This window comes from Pantherophis guttatus, chromosome 2 (assembly GCF_059756535.1).
Source record: "Pantherophis guttatus breed Tessera chromosome 2, ASM5975653v1, whole genome shotgun sequence".
Lineage (NCBI taxonomy): Eukaryota > Metazoa > Chordata > Lepidosauria > Squamata > Colubridae > Pantherophis > Pantherophis guttatus.
In genome coordinates, this window is record NC_142064.1 from 87295303 (window position 1) to 87312878 (window position 17576).

At 40.5% G+C, this 17576-nt stretch overlaps 1 protein-coding gene across 1 annotated transcript in view; it reads left to right on the forward strand.

Annotated features, from left to right (window-relative positions):
* HSDL2 (hydroxysteroid dehydrogenase like 2) overlaps positions 1 to 984 on the forward strand; it is a 34521-nt gene extending 33537 nt beyond the window's left edge. Inside the window, exon 11 of the mRNA XM_034410599.3 lies at positions 807 to 984. Within this exon, the coding sequence (XP_034266490.1) occupies positions 807 to 919 (113 nt within the window). The 3' untranslated portion in view covers positions 920 to 984. The remainder of the gene's footprint in view (positions 1 to 806) is intronic.
* Positions 985 to 17576: the final 16592 nt, after the last annotated feature.

The following is a 17576-nucleotide window of genomic DNA, read 5'->3' on the forward strand; positions in this document are numbered from 1 at the left end:
ATTTAAGTTTGGTTTAGCTGTGGCAAACTCGGCCAAGTGTAAGTGTTTATAGATAAACTCTAATTTAACAAAATATTCAAATCAGGTTACTGTATTTTCCTTTACTAAATATGGTTGAAGTTTTGTTTAATTGAAAACACAAAGTGCTTGTTTCAGAGCACCTTTACTGAAAAAAAATATAGAGGGAATAGTTATAGTGTACATCTTCTATGTCCTCTTCATTTGCTATTTGCCTGAGATGTTAAGGAAACGATGATTTTAATAAAAACAATTAGAGCCATGTTGATCCCTACAGGGAGGTAGAGAAAATCAATCCAAACTTTAGTGGTATCTTTATTAAAAGCAACCAAAATGACATAGCAGGGTTGACTTTTCAAGCTTTCAAGGATCTTTGGAGGTCATCTTTAAGCAACATGTTCCCATAAATATAAGAAAGGGAAGAAAGAAGAAACTTTAAAACTTAAACCAGCAGGCTTAATGTCCTGATATTTAGAGTTTCATGCTTCTTGCCTTTTTTTTTTTTGGTGACATCTGGAATTCTTCTGGACAACTTGAAAGACCATATATCCTTTTAGGTCATTTTGCTAGTATCATAGAGATATGGGTTTTGGCCATTTTTAAAATGAAATTAGTAAAGAAAAGAAATTATAGAATCTCATATTACCCCACTGCTGTTTAAAGTAAGGAGATGTATTTACTGAAAAACCACCCAGGTGCTATTATTAAATTCAATAGAAGGGTTCAGGGAGGGAGATATTTCAAATGTTTATGATGGCTTAATGTATTTCATCCTTTCTTTCCCCCAGGCAAATTAAAGCCAACGATGGCTTTCATGTCTGGAAAGCTGACAATCAGGGGAGATGTTGCCTTAGCAATCAGGTTGGAAAAACTGATGGCTCAATTCAATGCCAAACTTTGAAAATAAATGGGGGAAATTGGTATCACACTGAACTTTCAATAAATATGTAATGCTTTGCTGTTGAAGATAACGTCTCTTATTTAGCATATTTTGATTTATTATGTAATTTTCCAGATGGATAATATTTGCATAATAACTGGACTGTTCCTAACCTGTTTTGCTTGGAATTAAAGACTATTATTGATTAAAGTAAATATTTGCTGTAATCGCAGCACACCTGACAAAGAGTTAACAGATCATCAACGGACATTAAAAACACTGATTTGTTTTAATTAGACCATTAGTATTTCTATTTTATTCTATTTTAATTTAGAAAACATCACCATTTTTTCCTGAGATTTCTATGTATTTCTAAATTGAAGATGCTATAAGCAATAAGTTTAATACCATGCAGGAAGACTCAGTTGTTCTTAAATATTAAATATTAACTTAAATATTTTTAAAAAGTTTACATGCGTGCAATTTTTAAATAAATAACTGTATTACCTCTGGTGAGGTTTTTTTTTTTTTTGTTATATTATTAATGCTTGGAAGCACAGGTGCCTTTTAGATTTTTTTTCATATGTTTCAATAATTAAATGTAAGATTTTTGTGGTGCAAAATACTAATAACCAAAAGATGACAGAGGAAAGTTAATGTTTTCTGTCTCTATCTCTCTCCCTCCTTCCACATATCTGCCATCTAGATTTTTTGCAGCCCAGCTGGGTATCTCTACAATAATAGAATTAGGTATTTTGTTAAGGAGTTTTACCTCTCTGGAAATGCTCAGAGATTAACGATCAAAAGATTTCAATGTCCTGGTAAGGTTGCCTCAGATACGGTAGTATTTTAAAATAACTTTTTAAAAAAATGCTGACTGCTGTCCATACTTGATTTCTGTCAAACTGTAACAATAGAAAGTGGAAATAAAACATGTTCACGTGTGTATGTGTGGTTAAATACGTGGTTGGTATACGATGGTTATGTTTTTTAAACGTGAGAGCCAGATTGGTGTGGTTATTAAGGCATCACACCAGAAACTGGGAGTTCTGGTCCCTCCTTAGGCATAAAGCCAACTGGGTGACTTTAAGCCAGTCACTTCCTCTCAGCCCTAGGAAGGAGGCAATGACAAACCACTTTTGAAAAAGCTTGCCAAAAAACTTGCAGGGTCTTCTTTTCCAGGCAGTCCTGAAGAATAGACATGACTGAATGGGAGGACAAAACAACGTTGGAAAGCATTTCACTAAACATTGAGGCTGCAGAATGAGGAAGTGATATTGAAACATTCTAGGATATTTTTTCCCCTCAATATAACTGAAATATCTTATATTGTGTTTATAGCCTAAAGTTAGAACATCAGATATAAAATCAGATATAATTGAGTACAGGAAATCAGTTGTATCCGAGCATTTTGGACAATATTAATTCAATATATTCATTTGGATCAAAATTTAGCAGAACGATGGTTAGGAAATGTTTCTCCTCCTCTACATTCAAATGTTTTCATCAGCAGCCAACCCCAAACTGCAAAGGCCTGTGGGCCAGAAATTCTCCTCTGCTTGATAGAGCAAAGTGATTGTGCTTGACCTTTGAAATGCCATGACATTCCACTGCTTGTAATGTTGGAGTCTGATAGAACTGGAAAAGAGGTAATGCTATTTTTTTTTCTTCCTTCCAAAGTTCAGTTTATTTGAAAAGCTAATAACAGAAAGCATAAATGGAACCATAATTAACTATGGAAATACAAATTGAGATTGGGTGTGTAAAATACATTTACAAAGTGATAGGCTAGTTGAATATAGATTCCTGAATAAGCATTTGTAGATTTACAAGATTAGGGCTTAGACTGTATGTCAGGTTGTGTAATTTCTCCATGTTTGTTAGTGTGTGTTTGTGTTCCTCTGGATTACGGTTTCCAATCAAAGTCAGCAGTTTGGAGGCACATTTACACCTAGTCCTCGATTTACAACCATTTGTTTGGTGACTGAAGTTACAACCACATAAAAAAAGTGACTTACGACTATTTTTGACATTTATTACTTGCAACATTCCCACAATCATGTGATCAAAATACGGATACTTGGCTCATATTTATAATGGTTGCACTGTCCCAGGATCATGTGATTAACCTTTTAGTGAATTTCTGACAAGCAAAGTCCATGTGGAAGCCAGATTTCACTTTCACAGCCGTGTTACTAACTTAACAAACCGAAATGATTCGCTTAACAACTGTGGCAAAAAGGTTGCAAAATGGGGCAGGACTTACTTAACATAGCAATGTAAATTTTGGGCTCAATTGAGGTTGTAAGTCAAGGACTTCCTATAAATCTCTTCATGCTACTGATTTTCAGTTCTGAACTGGAGGATCCTCTTAAAGATGAAAAACTAGAAAATGGAATTTCCTTCCTTTCCCCCCCTCCCCCCTCCCTGCCAAATCTTCAACTTCTACATTATTGAAGGGAGCAAACTTTAAATGTTGGGTCAGCAACCCAACTGATTGATGCTTTGTTTCATTTAAGCAATGAGTTCCCTGATGCACTAAATCAGTGGCAAAGCCCTTCTCTTTCAGATTGTAGGTGGAAAACCGAGGTAAATTCTAGAAAATTAATGAGGGAAGTACCACCTTTATAGATTCCCTTGGTTTCTAGAAAGAAAGAAAGAAAACAATTCCAATTGCTGAGGTGAAAAGATTGCTTTAGTATATACATTCAGACTATTCGGAATTCGATAATTTGTATGATGATTTTTCATACGCAGGACAGTATATGAAAATCTGCCCATCAAATTCTATGAGTCAAAAGCAGCCTGCATCCCCTTTTTTTATGTCTTTGGCAGTGCAAAATCAAACCCAGTCTAGTCCAAGAGTTATTTGCAAAGAGATGTTTTTGCATGACTCAGTTCAGGCTGCTTTTAGGATTTTATATATATATATATTGCATCATAAAGCCAGTCCCGATTCAACCAAGAGTGTGGTGCAAAAGGTGTTTTGATGCAAAAAGCAGTCCCCTGAGCCACAGCTCAACACAAAGCCCAGTCCCCAATCTGGATGGCAGCCAGGCTGGGCATGCCTTGTCAGCAGCAGGAACAAGAAGGTAGTGAAGGCCAGTTGGGGTGTTAGGGGTCTCAGACTCCAACGTGGGACTGGGCTGTGGTGGCTTCCTGGGGTGTGACAAGCAGCCATAGAGCCGTGCAGTTCTGGGGCTGTTTGCTGCCCAGAAGGTAGGTTGTAGGGTGGCCAAAAAGGCAGAGAAGTTAGGGGATGATGGGAGAGACGGGTAGAAAAAGTTGGAGGCACTCCCTTACTTTATTGGGACTCAGGGCTGAGAGGGACCAAGCCCAGAATGGCATGGATTGTGCTGGGGTTCTTCTAACAAGTGGTAAAATTCACTGAACAACCTAAGGCCATGATGGCGAACCTATGGCACATGTAGCCATATCAGTGGGCATGTGAGCTCAGCTCTGGTGCACATGTGCACGCCGGCCAGCTGATTTTCGGGTCTTCTGGGCCCACCAGAAGTAGGGAAACAGGCTGTTTCCTGCCTCCAGAGGGCCTGGGGGGTGGGTGGGGAAGGACCGTTTTTCTTCCTCACCTGGCTCCAGGGCCTCTCTAAGAGTCTGGGGAGGGCAAAAACGGCCTTCCCCACCCCCCTGGAGGTCCTCTGGAGGCCGAAAGCGGCCCGTTTAACAACTTCCCACCATTTTCCCCCTCCCCAGACTCCTAGAGAGGCCCTGGAGGCTGGGGACAGCAAAAAACGGGCCTTCCGGTCCCACCGGAAGTTGTTAAATGGGCCATTTTCAGCCTCCAGAGGACCTCCGGGGGTGGAAAAAGCTGTTTTCGCCCTCCCCAGAGTCCCAGAGAGTCCCTGTAGCCAGGTGGGCCATCATGGGCCAGGAGCAGGGGGCGAGGTGAATAGAATTATGGGTGTGGCACACGCACATGCGACCCACCCTGCCCCCCCTTCTGGCACACGATGGCAAAAAGGTTAGCCATCACTGACCTAAGGGATTGCTCAGATTGAGGTTAAGTTATTGGGTCATGTGACATCTTGCTTTTATGATTGCATCACCTAGCAACTGAAATGCCAGCCCCAACTGTGGTTGTATTTCAAAGACTGCCTGTATTTCTGTCTTAATTTCTTCATCCCCACTACAAAAAAATAATATTCATCTATATTTTGGATTTATTGTTCACCATTAACATGTGGAGTACAGGTAGTCTTTGACTTACAACAGTTCATTTAGTGACAACGGCACTGAAAAAAGTGACCTATGACCATTTTTCACACTTACAACCATTGTAGCAACCCTATGGCCCTGTGATCAAAATTTGGATGCTTGGCAAGTGGTTCATATTTATGATGGTTGCAATGTCCTGGGGTCCCGCAAACAGCTTTTGCAGTCTTCTGACAAGCAAAATCAATGGGGAAGCCAGATTTACTTAACAACGGTGCTACTAACTTAAGAACTGCAATGGTTCACTTAACAGCTGTGGCGAGAAAGGTCATAAAATGGGGCAAAGCTCATTTAACAAATGTCTCACTTAACAACATAAAATTTAAGCTCAATTGTGGTCGTAAGTCGAGGACTATCTGTATTCTGAAAATTTGAAAGTCCTTACCAAAAATCAGGAATTTTAAAAAGATGGAATAAGAAAGATAGGTACTTCTCTGAAAGAGACTTTGTTTCCTCGTGATTTATCCTTTTGTAGAACTACTTTCCCAAAACTTTGATCTGGAAGTTATAAAAGATGAAGGATAAGAGATGTTTGATACATAGTTTAAGTTAAAAGGCTTTTTAAAAAGTTAATAAAACAAGATCAAAGACAAAATAGTAGAAAAGCACATATGTCGAGAAAAATGAAATGAAGAGAAGATATTTCAGTCTAGAAAGCAATGTTTGTTCTTACATTTGTTCTTCTTTTTATATATATCAGATATATTGTCCCTGTCACTCATCACACTCTACAAAAGGCGACAAAATAAACAAGTAATTCTCCACTGAGGAATTATCTCAAAATAGTAGCAGTGTGCGATGAATAAGCTTTTTTTAAAAAGTTTGTGCATGTGTTGTTTTATGTAGTCAAAATGCTCGTTTGCCAGATTGCCAGTCGTTTATTTAAACAGACACATTTGGAACTGTGTGTTTACAATTCCCTTCCTTCAGGTTTTCCTTTACAATTCTTTTGGAATCTATTAGCTTCTGTGATATTGCAACATAAAGTACAACCTGTATGTGTGGTGTGATTTATCTGTTTCAACTCCTACCATCTCCCTGCTTAATGTTGCACTTGGAAACAAAAACGAACAGTTTATACCAGTGTGAATTTAGAAGCAGTGGTAAACAGCAGGGAAAGAAAAAGGAAGAGAAATAATTAACACCTATAAAAATATAATGAGATTTCCCTTTATTGTCTCCAATTAAATGTATAGATATGCTTTATTAGGAGGAACTTTTAGATCTTAACCTCCATTCTTCTCTGTTTTCTTCATAACTGAATGTTAGACTATGTTATTTATGGGGGTAAAGTTCTAGCTGTCAACAATGAAGAAAATAAGCCTATGGGAATTCAAGGGCTGGAGTGCTAGAAAATGATTGAAAAATCATCAGAAATACAAGAAAAAGCAAGAGCTGTGAGATAACAACAGCTAAGTAAATGTGAGTCAGTCACTCTAGCACAGCCCTAAGAAGGAGGCAATGGTAAGTCATTTCCAAAAATCTTGATAAGAAAATTGCAGAGACTACTTCATCCAGTCACCAGGAGTCAATGCTCAAAAGCGCTCTCCCTCTCCCTCTCCCTCTCTCTCAATCATAGGACAGAACAGAACAGAATAGAACTGGAAGGGACCTTGGAGGTCTTCTAGTCCAGTCCCCTGCTTAAGCAGGAGAACCTATACCAATGATGGCTAACCTTTTTGCTGTCGCGTGCCAAAAGCGGGGGTAGTCAGGGGGGGATTGCACATGTGTGTGCCCACACCCATAATTCAATATGTCCTGTCCTCCCACACATGAGCCCCCGCTCTCTCCCTGCTTTTGGCATGCAATGGCATGGTGAGCATGGTAGGCCCATTTTTTGCCCTCCCCAGGCTCCAGAGTCTTTCTAGGAGCCTGGGGAGGGCAAAAACGGCCTTACCCACCCCCCCAGAGGTCCTCCGGAGGCCCTGAAACAGCTTATTTCCTGACTTCCAGTGGGCCCGGAAGGCCCAAAAATCAGCTGGCCAGCATGCACATGCGTGCTGGACTGAGGTAGGGTAACGCTCGCGTGCCCACAGATACGGCTCCGTGTGCCACCTGTGGCACCCATGCCATAGGTTCGCCATCACAGACCTATACAATCTCAGACAAGTTCCATCCTTTCTAAGGTAGGTGAAATGAGGACCCAGTTTGTGGGGGCAATAAGCTGACTTTGTATAAAATATACAAAAGTATGAAGGCTATTGCTTAACGCATTGTAAGCCGCCCTGAGTCTCTGGAGAAGGGCGGCATATAAATCAAATTAAAACAAAAAACAAAACAAACAAGTGACTGTCCAGTCTCTTCTTAAAAACTTCCAGTGATGGACTGGCCACGATTTCTGAAGGCAAGCTGTTCCACTGGTTAATTGTCCTCATTGTTAGGAAGTTTCTCCTTAATTCCTGGCTGCTTCTCTCTTTGATTAGTTTCCAACCATTATTTCTTGTCCTGCCCTCTGGCACGTTGGAGAATAATTTGACTCCCTCTTCTTTGTGGCAGCCTCTCAAATACTGAAATACTGCTGTCATGTCACCCCTAATTCTTATTTTCTTTAGACTAGCCAAACCCAAATCCTGCAGCCATTCTTCATATGGTTTAGTCTCCAGGTCTTTGATCATTTTAGTTGCTCTTCTCTGAACTTTTTCCAAAGTCTCAACATCTTTTTTGTAGTATGGTGACCAAAATTGTTGCAGTATTCCAGGTGTGGTCTTACTAGGATTTTGTAAAGCGGCACTAATCTTTCACGTGAACTTGATTTGTGTGTGTGTGTGTGTGTGTGTGTGTGTGTGTGTCTGTCTGTCTGTCTGTCTGTCTGTCTGTCTGTCTGTCTGTCTGTCTAAGCTGCAGTAAGTCCTACATTCTATTTTGGTCACCCACTGTACCATTTTTATTTAGGGTAAAGAAAATAAGTTTTTCCATTCTCAGACTTGCAACAAAATCAAAAGAAATAATAAGAAACCTTTGTTGGGGATTGCATCCCTCCAATTTTTTTCACGGTTTGGCAGTTAAATAAGACAGAAAGAACAAGCTCCACTGGATAAAAATCTGTAAAGTAGCTGATGGAAGATGAACTTAAGGATTGTAAAGCAGCCTTCAGATGTCTTTTGAACTTGAAGCTACACTATGTTTCCTTAGGCAATTACCAACCTCTTCTTTGTGGAAAGGGCTTGGAAAAATACCTTTTTCTTCCTATCTATGAACAATCAATAGAGGAGAATGGACTCTCAGAAGCCCCAGTATTGCAAGAAAACTTTTTTTTCATTTTTAATGGTGAGGTTCTGGATCAGCCTTTCTTCACTCACAAATAGTTGTACAAGAAATCATGACAGAAAACAGTCTGTGTTTTGATGTTTGACGTATCATGACTTGTAGATACGATCATTGTTAAGCAGAGGTTCCCTGAGAGTTGAAATTTACTTTGAGGGTAAAAAGTTTGAGAAAGGCTGATCTACAAAGCAGAACTATGTAAGCTAAGCTAACTAAGCTAATTAAGAGTATTACATCAACTTTGCGTCTATCAATATTGTTTACTTGAGAATTTAAAAAAAAATTCTGTGGATGTTTTTATGACAGATAATCCCAATCAGACCCTCTTTGGATGGCTTGGACTACAGTCCCACCTGAATTTAACCCTTTGAAGTTACCTGAACCTGATTTTCATTGCCGTGCTTTGTGGCCAGTGGCTGGGGAGGTGAGGGGGGGAACATTTGGCAGGAAAGTGATGCCTTTTCTTTCTCACAGTTGTTTTATTTGTTAACTGCTCATTGAAGCACTAACTAAACTGCATGAATTCGTTTTCTACGATGAAACAGAAATAGATTTCAGAGTTGTGAGCCTGCACAAATAAACTTGTAACTGCTCAAATAAGAGAAAGTGAAAAGCTACAGTAAGTATAGCCATCAACAGTGGAAAACATTGTTCATTCCTTGGAAGAGGAAGACAATTGACGACATCATCGTCAAAGAGGTATCCTTTTGGGTTTTTTTTTAAGTTTTAAGAAAAAATGTATTTTGAGATGTGGACAATATATACCTTTTATTTTTCTTCTTACCAACTACCTATAATAAAGTGGATAAACATTTACTATTCAGTTTAATGCTTGTGAATTTTTCGCCATTTTATTCTCTCTAGTCGCTTCTCTGTAAGAAGAAATAATGCATTCCCTTGGAGAGATCGCTGCATAAACCCATTGCTAACACCAGATGTCACTGCTAACTCATTCCAGCTATTTGTTAATTTGGACCACTGAAAAAAGTTGCTGTTTAATATCATAGGGAATTAATGAGTGAGAAGAATTCTGAAATGTTAGACATGTTATATATTAAATTGTGGGAAAATGGAATATACATATTTCCATTTTTCCATTAATTTAAAGCAGAAGATACCTTTTCTCCCATCTCCTACAGAAAAGTGGTTGATCCTATAAGGTAAAATATTGGAAGTTTTCAAGCCTTCTACCCAGAAGTCCTCTGGATTTTAACATCTGGTCCTCTTCTCTGCTTCAGGGTTACTGCTTTGAAGCCTAATAATTCCTTCTGCCTCCACCTGTCTTCCAAGTAACACCTCATTTGGCATCCCCACCCCTTAATACTAGTCTATGAAAAAGATGACTTTCAGTTCTGGTGCTTCACAAGTAGAAAATGTAAGAGAAATGAAGTAATTGGTATAATAATGGAATATCTTGACAATGTAATTTAAAAGGTGGACAGTTAGAAGTTTCTGTCTTTTCTTGAAAGATCAGACCAATCGCATAAGGAATAAACCAAATCAATGTTTAGTTTTTTTTTAAAAAATAAGGTAGATGAAAATAATTTTACTTTAAAAGAAATTTTAAAAAGTACATAGCATGTTCTCACCCAACACAGAATGGTTTGCTTCAAATAAGAATTTATCCAGCAGAATCCTGAAAAACATGCTGCAGGGAGTTCAACTTATTACAGCTGATAAGTTTATAAATAAAATAATGTTGTTATGCTTAACTCGAAGAATAGATTGCAAGGATGAGGACAAATCTGCAGTTTTTCTAATTTTGTACAGCACAGTAAGAATTGTAGACTTGATAAATCTCTAGACAGAAAAAGTATAATGAATTTTCTAGCTAGATTTTTTGCTCGCTCTATAAAAAATCTAAAGCAAGAGTTCATGTACTTCATTTTCCTGGACTTTCTTCAGATTTACGGGGTAGCTCCTGATTACTCATAGGCTGCTAAGGAGATGGAAAGCTGGAAGCCCAGGTTTGAAATCCAAGTGTCACGCAATGGGAAGAGCTGTTCCTGCTCCAGCTAATGCCCACTTAGCAGTTTAAAACATGCAACTGTGAGTAAATTAATAAGTACCACTTTGGTGGGAAGGTAACAGTGTTCCATGCATCTTTTGTGTATAGCTATGCTGGCCACATGACCATAGAAAATGTCTCAAACACATTGCTGGCTCCCTTGGCCTAGAAACAGAGATGAGCACAACATCCTAGCACGACCCTAGAGTCAGACACCACTGATCAGGGAAACCTTTACCAAGTGGTGAAATCCAATTTTTTTTACTATCGGTTCTGCGGGTGTAGGTTGGTGGGCGTGGTGTGGCTTGGTGGGCATGGCAAGGGAAGGATACTGCAAAATCCCCATTCCCACCCCACTCTGGGGCCAGCCAGAGGTGGTATTTGCCAGTTCTCTGAACTACTCAAAATTTCCACTACCGGTTCTCCAGAACCTGTCAGAACCTGCTGGATTTCATCCCTGCCTTTACCTGATATGAACTCTCAATTTTGCCTAGGCTTTTCCCAAGTTCACTCATGCTTTGTTCTTAATAAACTAAACCCTCTGTACAGTATCTCTGACAAAGGGAAGCACTGGCATATGTGTGAATTTGTCAATAGGCATGTGGGATACAATCACACCACCTCTGTTTAATCTTTAGAATAACTTGGAAAACCGGCTACATTGAGACTCAGATTAGCCCAAGATTTTTCTTTTTGAGCTTCAGTTGAATGGGGAGTCAACTTGAATGTGACTATTTACAGTTCAATATTATACCTTGTCAAATGAACTGAATTGAAATCTTGTAAATTATACCTTATTGACACATTGAACCTACCCAAGGGAGGCTATAATAGTGAGCTCCTGCTATAGTGGTTCACTTTTCAGGAAATAGGAAACTCCAAAATCAGGGTATGTCAGACTCCAAAATCGGAAAATTTAGAAGAGGAGAAAGTCAAACGTGCAGCTGCATTCTGGAAATAGTAGTCAATAGATTTAGTAGCTTCTCATAACATATCCAGAAGAAATAATATCTTTCTCTCTCTACAGTAATTATAGATATATGTTCTTGGCAGAGCACTAATAGGCCTTAGTGGAGATATACAGCATGTATTTAAAAAATAATAATATAAACAATATGGATAAATATAAAACTGTTAAAGTTTGTGTGATTTTCCTACTATATATTTGAGATAGAAACTGAAATTGATACTGATATGCATGTAACAGCAATCTTACCAACTCTATATCCTTCAGCAGAGGGAAGGGACCAAAAACTGTTATACAGTTGATAACATTTAATTGGGAAAGATATATTATGCAAATCTGATGTTGAATTCCTTTGTCCAACCTATGTCTACCCAACATTTACAATTCAACTTTACCTGATATTGCCATTACCCATGTAGGTGATTTTTTTCTCTCTAAGAAATGCTTTTCAAAATCACCTGCAGAAATAAACTAGGAAGGCAGCAAAAGTTGTGAATTAAAAAAGAAAAACACAACAGCAAATTTCTTCCCAATAGATATGCAAAGTATGTGCAGTAAATACCACCAAAGTGCCTCTTTCTCTCCTCTCTCCCATCTTTTTCCTTCCTTCCCACTTTTATCCTGAACATAATTTTAAGTATTTAACATTCCGTTTGAGAAGACTGTGACCTGATATGAAACATATTCATCTTAGGGAGGTTTCCCTCCCACCCCCGCCTCTTAACATAAATGCCATCCTTCTGAGAGAGAGAGAAAAAATCCATTATATGACCTTGCAAAAGGATGAGGTTTTCTTCATAGCAACCTTCCCCAAATGTGTTGAGTTATAACCCCAATCAATTCCAGCTTGCAGAATAATTGCAATGATGTGTATTAGAGTTGCTGTGAGCAAGTAAGCAGCTATATAAAATTTATAAATAAAACAAACAAATAAATTCCATCATTATTAAGGGCCAGAGGTTTAAGGAGATTCATCTAATGGAAGGACTGGCAATGTGATTTATGCAATCACAATTCCCCTTGTCATGATTTCCAGATTACAGCTGCTAACAATTAATGATGGCTTCCTGCCACTGACTCAAAAATTGAAGCCCAAATCCTAAAATAATTTTAAATAGCTTCCCAATCCTCAGAAAGTCCTGATGGAACTGTTTTATTGCTTTTTTTTTTTTTGCTTTAATTTATATGCCGCCCTTCTCCGGAGACTCAGGGCGGCTTACAATGCGTTAAGCAATACCGCTTTGGTGCCTGATGCAGGGGTGAAATCTAAAATTTGTTACTACCGGTTCGTGGGCGTGGCTTGGTGGTGGGGGATGTTCAACATTTATGTAAAGCCGCTGGGCGAGATCATCCGTGGTTTCGGGGTGAAGTACTATCAGTACGCTGATGACACCCAGCTGTACATCTCCACCCTGGACCACCCCAATGATGCCCTTGAAGTGATGTCTCGGTGTCTGGAGGCCGTGTGGATCTGGATGGGGAGGAACAGGCTCAGGCTCAACCCATCCAAGACCGAGTGGCTGTGGTTTCCGACGTCCCGATATAGTCAGCTGACGCCATCGCTGACTATTGGGGGCGAATCGCTGGCCCCCACGGAGAGGGCTCGCAACTTGGGCGTCCTCCTGGATTCATGCCTATCTTTAGAAGAGCACTTGACGGCCGTGACCGGGAGGATCTTTCATCAGGTTCGCCTGATTCGCCAGTTGCATCCCTTTCTGGATTGGGACTCCCTACACACAGTCACTCATGCCCTCGTCACCTCCCGCCTGGACTATTGTAACGCTCTCTACATGGGGCTCCCCTTGAGGAGCACTTGGAGGCTCCAACTGGCGCAGAGTGCGGCCGCGCGGGTGGTTATGGGAGCAACATGGCGCTCCCGTGTGACACCTCTCCTGCGCGAGCTGCACTGGCTCCCGGTGGTCTTCCGGGTGTGCTTCAAGGTTTTGGTTACCACCTTTAGAGCGCTCCATGGCTTAGGACCTGGCTACTTACGGGACCGTAACAGCCTCCCACCGGCCGGTACGCTCTCATAGAGAGGGGCTCCTCCAGGTGCTGTCAGCCAAACAATGTCGACTGGCGGTCCCTAGGAGGAAGGCCTTGTCTGTGGGGGCACCTACTATCTGGAACGAGCTCCCCCCGGAGATACGGAGGATCCCGGATCTGCGCACTTTCCGCCGTGCTTTGAAGACACTCCTATTCCAGCAGGCCGGCCTGGCCTAATTTTCTCCCCTTCTTTTAAATTTTTAAATTGAAATTTTAATTCGTCTTAAATTATTGGGAATTTTAATTGTCTCGGGCAAAAATTATTTAATTTGGTTTAATTATGTTTTTTAACTTTTGTATTCATGTGTTTTATTTTGTGCCTGTTCACCGCCCTGAGTCCTTCGGGAGTAGGGCGGTATACAAATTTAATAAAATGAAATGAAAAAAATGAAAATGTGACTGGTTGGGCATGGCCAACTTTTTTTTTTAACTTTTAAAAGCATTTTTTTCTACAACCTTAAGAGGTTGCAGAAAAAAATGCTTTTAGAAGCTTCTGACGATCAGGCAAGTCAGCTGGGATCGCCAGAGGCTTTTAAAGGCATTTTTTTTCCTACAGCCTCTTCGGCTGAAGAGGTTGCAGAAAAAAAATGCTTTTAGAAGCTTCTGACGATCAGGCAAGTCACCTGGGATCACCAGAGGCTTTAAAGGCATTTTTTTTCCCTACAGCCTCTTCGGCCGAAGGGGTTGCAGAAAAAAATGCTTTGGAAAGCCTCTGACGATCCCAGTTGAGCCGTGCGATCATCAGAGGCTTTTTTTTTTCCTTTTAAAAGCATTTTTTTTGGCTGAAGAGGTTGTAGAAAAAATGCTTTTAAAAGTAAAAAAAACAGCCTCTGATGATCATGCAGCTCAGCTGGGCATGGAGGGGGGAGGGATTTTTGCTACCAGTTCTCCGAACCTCCCGCCATCGCTACTGGATCGGGTGATCCGGTCCGAACTGGGAGCATTTCACCTCTGGCCTGATGCTAAGTATATAGCTTGCCACTAATCTAAAATTTTCTCCCACAATCAATCATTGGCTGCTATGACACTTTTTGTGGAAAACGATTTGTTACTTCCATAACCTCTTCCCTCCCCCTAAAAAATCCTGTATTTGATTCTGACAATGTGGACCTAAGGGAAAATTTGTGTGGAAGATGGGGAAGTTATTTTGTTTTTTAATCATCAATATGTTTCACACAGTATATCTCAGTATGATAACAGAATATTCTATTACAGTTGTGAACTTGTCCCCTCAGTGGAATAAAAATCCAAAGACATGGATGGATAATAGATTTGGGTTAAAACTGAATGAAAAAGATTTATGGAGAGAGCTATTGTCTCACTGTAGGGAAGGCTATTCAAAAGGAATGAACAGATGTTGCTGAGTTACAGCTGTATGTTGAAAAATGCAATAAGAGTTAATCAGTACAAACGAATGTTGCGTAGTTTCAAACATCCCTACATATTTAATACAGTATTCTCAATCCATTAATAATGCTTTCCTGTACATATTTAATAACTTCATTCAACCATCTACTTGTCACCAGCTTAGCAAAAAATGTAATTTCAAATGAGTTTCTTGTTCTTCATGATAATTATTACTAAGCACTCTTATCTGCCCTTGACATATTTTTAGGCAACTACTTTCAACCTAAGGTTTTATCAGACAGGTTGATGAGAGTCATCTTGCGTGATGGTGGGGAGATCCACTCTCCAAGCTGCTTTCCCACAAAACATTTCCACACAGGCAATTTTTCCAGAAGCTTCTAAGTTTCTTTCTTTCCCATGTTATCAGTTTCTCTCCAGATTACACGTAATACCTGCTAATTCTCAGAGTTAGCCATCTTCTGCCTGAGGCTAAAAACATGATGATGGTCTTTCTTCTGTACACCTGTAGAAGTCAGTTGGCGTGATGATTGGATAATGGTCTCTAAATAATGGATTTATTTAAAGGGCTCAAGATATTCAGTAGTTCACTGAACTCCTGGAGAGTCCATGAAGACATTTCTTGCTTAGGGTTACTGAATGGCCAGGAAAAAGAGAACCTGTCCTCCTTTTTGTCTCATGTCCACCATCCAGCGGACATAGCCTTAAATGCAATATTGTCCAGTTTTATTTATTTTATTTTTATTTTTATTTTTATTTTATTTTGAATTTGTATACCGCCCTTCTCCCTGAGGACTCAGGGCGGTGAACAGCCAAGTAAAAACATCAAATACAAATATTAAAATACAGTTAAAATATACATATATAAATTTGGCCCCATTAATTAAAAACAATAAACAAAACACTTAAAAACACTTTAAAAAATTAGGCCAGCCCGGCTTGCTGGAAAAGGAAGGTTTTAAGGGCACGGTGGAAGGCACCGAGGTCTTGGATTCTCCTTGTCTCTGGAGGCAATTGATTCCAGAGGGTAGGTGCCCCCACAGAGAAGGCCCTCCCCCTGGGGGTCACCAGCCTGCACTGTTTGGCTGATGGCACGCCGAGGAGGCCCTGTCTGTGGGAGCACACGGGTCGATGGGAGATCGTCGGTGGCAGCAAGCAGTCTCGAAGATAGCTAGGCCCTATGCCATGGAGCGCTTTAAAGGTGATAACCAACACCTTGAAGCGCACCCGGAAGACCACTGGGAGCCAGTGCAGCTCGCGCAGGAGCGGTGTTACATGGGAGCGCCAGGCTGCTCCCGTCACTACCCGCGCTGCTGCATTCTGGACCAGTTGGAGCCTCCGGGTGCTCCTCAAGGGGAGCCCCATGTAGAGAGCGTTGCAGTAGTCAAGGCGAGAGGTGACGAGGGCATGAGTGACTGTGCACAGGGAATCCCGATCAAGAAAGGGCTGCAACTGGCGGATCAGGCGAACATGACAAAAGGTCCCCCTGGTTACAGCCGTCAGATGTTCCTCCAAGGACAGCTGCCTATCCAGGAGGACTCCCAGATTGCGAGCCCTCTCTGTGGGGGCCAACGACTCGCCCCCAATAGTCAGTGATGGAGTCAACTGACTATATCGGGATGCCGGGAGCCACAGCCACTCAGTCTTGGAAGGGTTGAGCCTGAGCCTGTTCCTCCCCATCCAGATCCGCACAGCCTCCAGGCACTGGGACATCACTTCAAGGGCATCGTTGGGGTGGCCTGGGGTGGAGATGTACAGCTGGGTGTCATCAGCGTACTGGTGGTATCTCACCCCAAAGCCACGGATGATCTCGCCCAGCGGCTTCACATAAATGTTGAACAGGAGGGGCGAGAGGACCGACCCCTGAGGCACTCCACATATAAGAGGCCTTGAGGTCGACCTCTGCCCCCCTGCCAACACGAACTGCGACCGGTCGGAGAGAAAGGAGGAGAACCACCGTAATACGGTGCCCCCCATGACAGTGTCATTTTTAAATTTTAGACTGTTTTGATAAAAGCAGTTATTTAAATGTTTGTGTCTTGTAAATTGTCTGCTTCTTTCTTTCCCCTCATCCAAATATAGACCTGACAGTTTAAATTTACATTGTTTAATTTACTTCCTGATTCCAGCCGTGGGTTTCAATCCAGACCTTCAAATCTATGATCACTGGAGTCTGTAGATCACATGAAAGTGGCATCTTTGGTTTTATATTATCACTAGCATACCTTCTTGAAAATAAAGATTTTTTTGGACAATATTGCGATTGAGAAATCAGTTTTTCTGATGCCAGAAAAATAAGTTCATATATATGTAAGCCTAAGTATATTTTTGCTATTATTTTTTATCATGGATGACAAGAAACTTCAACTATGTGTGTCTTCCTTTTCCTTCCTTTGGCCTTCCTTTTCAATATTCAGTATTGCCTGTAGTTTTAACTGGTAACCCTATTCTTGCTGGTCTCTAAAACCAGGTCTGAGGATGCTTCTGTCTATCTAAAGACAGGGCCAGCCAGTTTGATCTAGTGGCTAAGGCACCAGGCTAGAAAGTGAGTTCAAATCCTCCCTTAACTATGAAAGCCAGCTGGGTGACCTAGGGTTGTCATTATGGAGAAAATAGGAAGAGGAAGGAGTATTGTGTATATTCACCGCCTTGACTTATTTATAAAAATAATAAATAATATTGGATAATAAAGAAAGAAATAATTATTATGTAGGATCATAAAGTAGGTTATTTTATTCCTCCACCTAGAATAATTCTATAAACACATTAATTTTATTTAAGATAAAAAAATTGGGATT